Source organism: Lepidochelys kempii, chromosome 6 (assembly GCF_965140265.1).
Source record: "Lepidochelys kempii isolate rLepKem1 chromosome 6, rLepKem1.hap2, whole genome shotgun sequence".
Classification (NCBI taxonomy): domain Eukaryota; kingdom Metazoa; phylum Chordata; order Testudines; family Cheloniidae; genus Lepidochelys; species Lepidochelys kempii.
In genome coordinates, this window is record NC_133261.1 from 122,923,991 (window position 1) to 122,931,043 (window position 7,053).

At 49.6% G+C, this 7,053-nt stretch overlaps 1 protein-coding gene and 1 non-coding gene across 2 annotated transcripts in view; one reads left to right on the top strand and one right to left on the bottom strand.

Annotated features, from left to right (window-relative positions):
* PSMA3 (proteasome 20S subunit alpha 3) overlaps positions 1-6,360 on the bottom strand; it is a 28,836-nt gene extending 22,476 nt beyond the window's left edge. Inside the window, exons 1-2 of the mRNA XM_073349990.1 lie at positions 6,219-6,360; positions 1,498-1,580 (exon numbers count right to left, since the gene is read on the bottom strand). Of these exons, the coding sequence (XP_073206091.1) occupies positions 1,498-1,580; positions 6,219-6,239 (104 nt within the window). The 5' untranslated portion in view covers positions 6,240-6,360. The remainder of the gene's footprint in view (positions 1-1,497; positions 1,581-6,218) is intronic.
* Positions 6,361-6,576: 216 nt separating this feature from the next.
* Positions 6,577-6,649, top strand: TRNAK-CUU (transfer RNA lysine (anticodon CUU)). Its single transcript has one exon. It is a non-coding gene; the product is annotated as a tRNA-Lys (tRNA).
* The last annotated feature ends 404 nt before the right edge of the window (positions 6,650-7,053 follow it).

A 7,053-nucleotide genomic window follows, 5' to 3' on the forward strand; every position in this document is an offset into this window, starting at 1 on the left:
TCACTAAGTTGGGAGGGCCATGGCCCCTACCTACTCCATAAGGCAGAAGTTCTCAAATTGGGGAGTGCAGAATGAATTCTGGGGTGGCGTGACAAGCAGCTCTGCCTTCCGAGCTGGAATCCAGAGAGTAGCGGCTGCTGGCCACGCATCCAGCTCTGAAGGCAGCACCGCCACCAGCAGAGAAGTAAGGGCGGCAATGCCAGACCATGCCACCGTTACTTCACTGCTGCTGGAGGCAGCGTTGCCTTCAGAGCTGGGTACCCGGCCAGCAGCCACCGCGCTCCACTCTGCCTTCAGAGTTGAGTGGCCATAGATGTATTTGTGTGGGGAGAGCGGGAGTTGTAAACTACTACAGAGAAGGGGGGAGGGGCTCGATCAAATAAGTTTGAGAACCACTGCCATAAAGTACAACACAGACAAGTTCCCTCTTCCCTCCATGGGGCTAAATCATGTCCTCTAAATGCCTAACATGAAAATATCTAGACATATCAAAAAGTCTCACTGACCAAGTGAATAAAGAAGAGAAGATAAATCACCAGAACATGCACTTCAGTGAAATTAAATAGTTCTTAAATATGCATCCAAAACTATTTTGTACTAATGCTCACTATGATATGGACCAATTGGTAAGATTTATGGACCATTCCACAATTACTTTTAGGATGGTATTATAGATGGTAAGAGATCTTTAAAAGCATTTGATGAAGTCACTGAAAGGTGATATACTCCCAAGATATTAGATATTCATACTAGCTGGAGTACCACACAGATTTATTTTGAACTATGTTATTTCTATTGCAATAGTATCCAGAGACCTGGATCAAGACCAGTTGCTGTACAAACACAGGATGACCCAATCCATACCTCAAAGCACTTTATCTGTATTTACTAGTCAATACATCCAGATTGTGCTACAACACAATAGAGTATTTACGTTTTTATAGCTGCCACCTGGTATATGCCTGAAGGAACATATGTAGTCTTAGGGAGGCAAACTGTAGTTTTAGCCAAACCATAATTCTTTAAGAAACTGGCAACAGCTAGTGAGGCTACTACAAACCTATGTGGTCCTGAGCAAGTTACTTGACTTCTCAGTGCCTCAATTCACCATCTCTAAAATGGCCCTTTTGGTATTACCATAATAGATAAGCACCTTACATATATTAAGGACCTACGCAATCAGCTTTTGCCCCAAAGTACGAGATTTTATTACACTCAGCACACATGAATAATTTACTACCTTCCTTTGCAGTCTCCCAAGCCATGCCTTTATAATTTTTGTTACTCCAAACTGTAGAACAAATAAGGATGACTACACTCCCTTTATATTTAATGTGAAGAGCTTCCTGAGAGGAATACAGTCACAAAATTGGCTAATCACTTATTTCAGGAGTACAATTTTCTTTGCAATACCATCTTAACTACTTGCCCTAATCGCATTTCTCTTGTCATTTTTAAAGAAACAGGTGAAGTAAAAAACAAAGACATTTCTCTTACCTACTATTCTCCACAGCTTTCATAGCATATTCAACTTGAAATACTCTGCCATCTGGAGAGAATGTGGAAGCTGACAGGTCATACTGTAAAGGAAGAAAAAAACACTACTCAGCATAAAACAAGTTACAAATAGAGCCCACATAGCAGTAGTACTAAGCTATTTTTCTATGCAAAGTCTTAAAGTGAGTCTCCGGAGAAAATCTGTGTAAGAACGGCCATACTGGGTCAGACCAAAGGTCCATCTAGCCCACTATCCTGTCTTCCGACAGGGGCCAATGCCACGTGCCCCAGAGGAAATAAACAGAATAGGTAATCATCAAGTGATCCATCCTGTCACGCATTCCCAGCTTCCAGCAAACAGAGACTAGGGACACCATCTCTGCCCATCCTGGCTAATAGCCATTGATGGACCTATCCTCCATGAACTTATCCAGTTCTTTTTTGAACCCTGTTATAGTCTTGGCCTTCACGACATCCTCTGGCAAGGAGTTTCACAGGTTGACTGTGCACTGTGTGGAAAAAATACTTCCTTGTGTTTGTTTTAAACCTGCTGCCTATTAATTTCATTTGGTGACCCCTACTTCTTGTATTACGAGAAGTAAATAACACTTCCTTATTTACTTTCTCCACACCAGTCATGATTTTATAGATGTCTATCATATCCCCCCTTATTCGTCTCTTTTCCAAGCAAAAAAATCCCAGTCTTACTAATCTCTCTTCATATGGAAGCCGTTCCATACCCCTAATAATTTTTGTTGCCCTCTTCTAAACCTTTTCCAAATACCAATATATTTTTTGAGATGGGGCGACTACATCAGCACACGGTATTCAAGATGTGGGCGTACCATGGATTTACAGAAGCAATATGATATTTTCTGTCTTATTATCTATCCCTTTCTTAATGATTCCCAACATTCTGTTCGCCTTTTTGACTGCTGCTGCACATTAAGTGTGTTTTCAGAGAACTATCCACAATGACTCCAAGTTCACTCTCGAGTGGTAACAGCTAATTTAGACCCTATCATTTTATATGTATAGTTGGGATTATGTTTTCCAATGTGCATTACTTTACATTTATCAATACTGAATTTCATCTGCCATTTTGTTGCCCAGTCACCCACTTTTGTAAGATCCTTTTGTAGCTCTTTGCAGTCTGCTTGGGATGTAACTATCTTGAGTAGTTTTGTATCATCTGCAAATTTTGCCACCTGTTTACCCCTTTTCCCAGATAATTTATGAATATGTTGAATAGGACTGGTCCCAATCCAGGCCCCGGGGACACACACCACTATTTACCTCTCTCCATTCTGAAAACTGACCATTTTATCCTAACATGTAAGAATGGTTCACTCATGTTGATATTTATTTCATGTGAATAAAGGAAGCAATACTTTTTAAAAAAAATTCAGACAGTTTCCTTTTAGTGAAAGTATATAAACTGAAAGTAAATTAGTAAATTCAATGTTGGTTAGCTTAGTTTTTAAAAAAGCTCTTGCTTCAGTGATATTCATTCCATAATTCAAACCCATTGAGGAATCTCAAATTCCGAACAATGGCAATTAGTAATTAGTAAGGCTTCACAGACAGACACTTATCATATGGTTAATACTATTTTTTAGTACATTGTGACTTATTTTGATACTTAGAATAGCATTAGTACTTTTCTCTTCCACTTTGCTTTCCATATGAGAATCTCAAAGCACTTCTCACACTTTAACATTTAAGCCTTTCCACAAACCGGGGCTTCATCTCTGGTACCTAGGCAATGTGTACAGGAGATGGTGGGAGAGGTCATTGGGCATTTGAGTGATGTTGGTCTACAGTGCTGCCTGCTGGCCAAACAGGTATAACACGAGCTCTGATTATAACTGTATTATTCTTAGTCCAAGGAAATTTAGGATATATCTACACCCACCTCCCCTCACCACATTTCACAGCATAGATGGTAACATCTACACTGCTATTTTTAGCCCCATATCATGAGTCCCGCAAGCCCGAGTCAGTTGACCCAGGCTCTGAAACTAATTGCCATAGTTGTGGGACCCCTAGTCATCTCAGTAGTGTGGAGTTTGTGCATGCCTGGTGCAGCGAGGGGCAGAAGAATAAAGAAGCAGCTGTTTCATGAAAGCACCCAACTACTATGAATATGCAAGTTTGACCCAGACCATCCCTTGTTCCCAGAAAAGAGTTTTCAGGTCTGATTCATTCTTAATGAACTGGGAACTGCCAACAAGTGACAGATCATCTTTTTAGTACTTCTCACTGTAGGCTAGGTCTACACAAGCACTTTTGCCGGTAAAACTTTTGTCCATCGGGGGGGAAAAAAAACCCACACCCCTGACATAAGTTTCACCGACAAAAGCGCTGGTGAGATCATTGCTAAGTCAGCGGGAGAAGCTCTCCCGCAGACATAGCTACCACGGCTCTTTGTGGGTGGTTTAATTATCCCAACAGGAAAGCTCTCTCCCATCAGCATAGAGCGGCTACAGCTGTGCCGCTGTAAGGTCTGTAGAGTACCAGCATGTCTCAAATGCGACCACCAGGGTTTTCTCTTGCAACCACAACCCTCGGGGTGGTGATGGTGGGGGAGGGGAGGAGTTGCCCCTCCCCTGGGGCCACCAGCAGGGATTGGTCCCAGCCCCCCTTCTGAAGCCACAAACACTGTAGGAGCAGGCGACCAGTGTGAGTTCCCCACCTTCCCAGGGGCAGTGAGGATCGGGCTTTGGGCTTCAGCCCTGGGGTGGTGGGCAGCAGGCTCTGGCCATGCAGCAGCAGGCTTCATTCCCCAGTTGCAGTACTTCATGCTCTGGCCCTGGGCACATTCCCCCACATCACTCCTGATCCCTGCTGCCTCCTCCAGCCCCCAGCCGTGCAGCAGGACCCCAGGATCCAGCCCTGGACTCACCCCTCCATTGCCCCAACCCCCGCTACCTCTTTCAGCCCCCCATCGCTCCTGGACCTCCTTACCCACCTTCCCATCCAGGGTTTAATTTGTTCTCCAGCTTGCTGGGGATGAGTAAGTCTGCTGTGAAAAGTGATATTAACAAATATACAAATATCACTTTTGACAGCAGCAGACTAACTAGATAGCAAATTTATTTAAAAAAAATTCAACCAAAAAAAGCAAAACACGCAAAGCACCTTATTTGTGTTTCTATTCTGTTTAGGTCCAGTAAAGATTAGAGACAACTGTACATTACTTTTATTACTGAGTCTGAAAAAAAAACCCTACATAAATAAATTACAATGATTTGGGCATGTATATGTGCGTATTTATTTTTTTTTCCTAAAATTAATTAATTATTTTTGGAAAAACTGTAAGAGCGGCCACCAGCGGTCTCTGAATTGGTTATTCTCACCAATAAATCTGTTGTGAGAACTCCCAGACATAGCCATGCCTTTGTCTCATGTACTGCATTAGCCTGAGTCAGAGTGGCAGAGGCCCTTGTCAAGCAACAGTTAAGTCTGCATATCCATAGAAAACAGCATCCCCCATAAGTTAAATGGCACGTTCCCAGCCACAGCCACCCCAGTTCATTAACATGCATCTGAACATGGAGGGGGGCATTCTGAATCTCTCCCTGTAGATGGGGCACCCCCTTTTCAAACACAGCAGCGACTGGAGAAGGGAGCATCGTGGGGCTGAGCACATCCACGGGGCTGAGAAGAGTACATCGGTGCCCTGGGGCTGGACAGAGAGCCCCCACTGCTCCACCACCCCCATCCCTCCTCCTAGAGCCCGACCTCCCCCCAGCACCTATTCACCCCACTTCCTATAGCCCCACACACTCCTCCTCCCAGGGCACCACCCATCCAGACCCAATCTCCCCAGAGCACCCCCACTCCCCCCACCCCTTAGAGCCCATCCTCCCCACCGTCTAGACAGACCCCCCCCCCACGCCCTAGAGCAGCGGTTCTCAAGCCCCAACCCGGGCTGAAGCCCTGACATTTTAAAAACACGTTGGGGACAGGCCTCAGGGGGGAAAATTGAGAACCCCTTAGCCTAGAGCCCCACCCCCCTTCCCCTGGAGCCCCCGGCTCCCCCCCCCCAGCCAGAGCCCCACCCCCCTTCCCCTGGAGCCCCCGGCTCCCCCCCCCCCAGCCAGAGCCCCACCCCCCTTCCCCTGGAGCCCCCGGCTCCCCCCCCCAGCCAGAGCCCCACCCCCCTTCCCCTGGAGCCCCCGGCTCCCCCCCCCCAGCCAGAGCCCCACCCCCCTTCCCCTGGAGCCCCCGGCTCCCCCCCCCCAGCCAGAGCCCCACCCCCCTTCCCCTGGAGCCCCCGGCTCCCCCCCCCCCAGCCAGAGCCCCACCCCCCTTCCCCTGGAGCCCCCGGCTCCCCCCCCCCCAGCCAGAGCCCCACCCCCCTTCCCCTGGAGCCCCCGGCTCCCCCCCCCCAGCCAGAGCCCCACCCCCCTTCCCCTGGAGCCCCCGGCTCCCCCCCCCCAGCCAGAGCCCCACCCCCCTTCCCCTGGAGCCCCCGGCTCCCCCCCCCAGCCAGAGCCCCACCCCCCTTCCCCTGGAGCCCCTGGCTCCCCCCCAGCCAGAGCCCCACGCCCTGTGGCCCCTCCCCCCGCTTACACTTTCGCTTTCCCACCAGCCGCGCGGAGCCGAGGTGACTCAGCAGTACCGCCTCCTCCCCCGGTCCCGTGAGGGGGGGCTCAAGCTGCCCCCCCCCGCGCAGGCGCAGCGGCGGCCCGGCCGAGCCCGGCGAGGAGACTCACCCCGGTGCCGATGGAGCTCATGGCGGCGGAGCCGTGGGGAGAGCGAGCGCCGGACAGACCCGATACGCACACGCGCGCGCACACACCGCTCACGCGCCCCAGGCCTCACCAACGCACATTCCCATTGGCCCGCTGCACACCGGCCAATCAGCTCCCGCGGTGGGGTCCTAGGTGAACGTGCGCGTCCGCAGAGCAGGCCCCGTCATGGCCGCGGGGGCGCGCCCGGCCCGACACTGGAGGGAACCCACAGGAGGTGACTCGAAAGGGGAGGAGTCTCCGAAGCAGAATTAATCAACTAGTTGTGCGCATGCTCCAAACTATGTTTCGAATAGTCGCTGAAGGAAGGCGGTATCGCAGCGCCCGGCTAGCTCAGTCGGTAGAGCATGGGACTCTTAATCCCAGGGTCGTGGGTTCGAGCCCCACGTTGGGCGAAGAGAATTTTGCTCTTGTACCTGCAATTACCATAGCAGGTTTTCTGCACTTTTGCCCGGAACAACGAGGGGGGCAGCGCAGTTTGCCGATGAAGGAGCCTGGCTTGGTCATTAGCCTTGCAAAGCGGGACAGCTCAGTGGGGCTGTGGTGGGCCCAGCTGCGGAGGGGCAGGGCCACCTGGGAACCAATCCCCAGGCACCCTCCTCATCGCCTTTTATGATGAGATTACTGGTTCTGTGGATGAAGGGAAAGCAGTGGATGTATTGTTTCTTGACTTTAGCAAAGCTTTTGACACGGTCTCCCATAGTATTCTTGTCAGCAAGTTAAGGAAGTATGGGCTGGATGGATGCACTATAAGGTGGGTAGAAAGCTGGCTAGATTGTCGGGCTCAACGGGTAGTGAT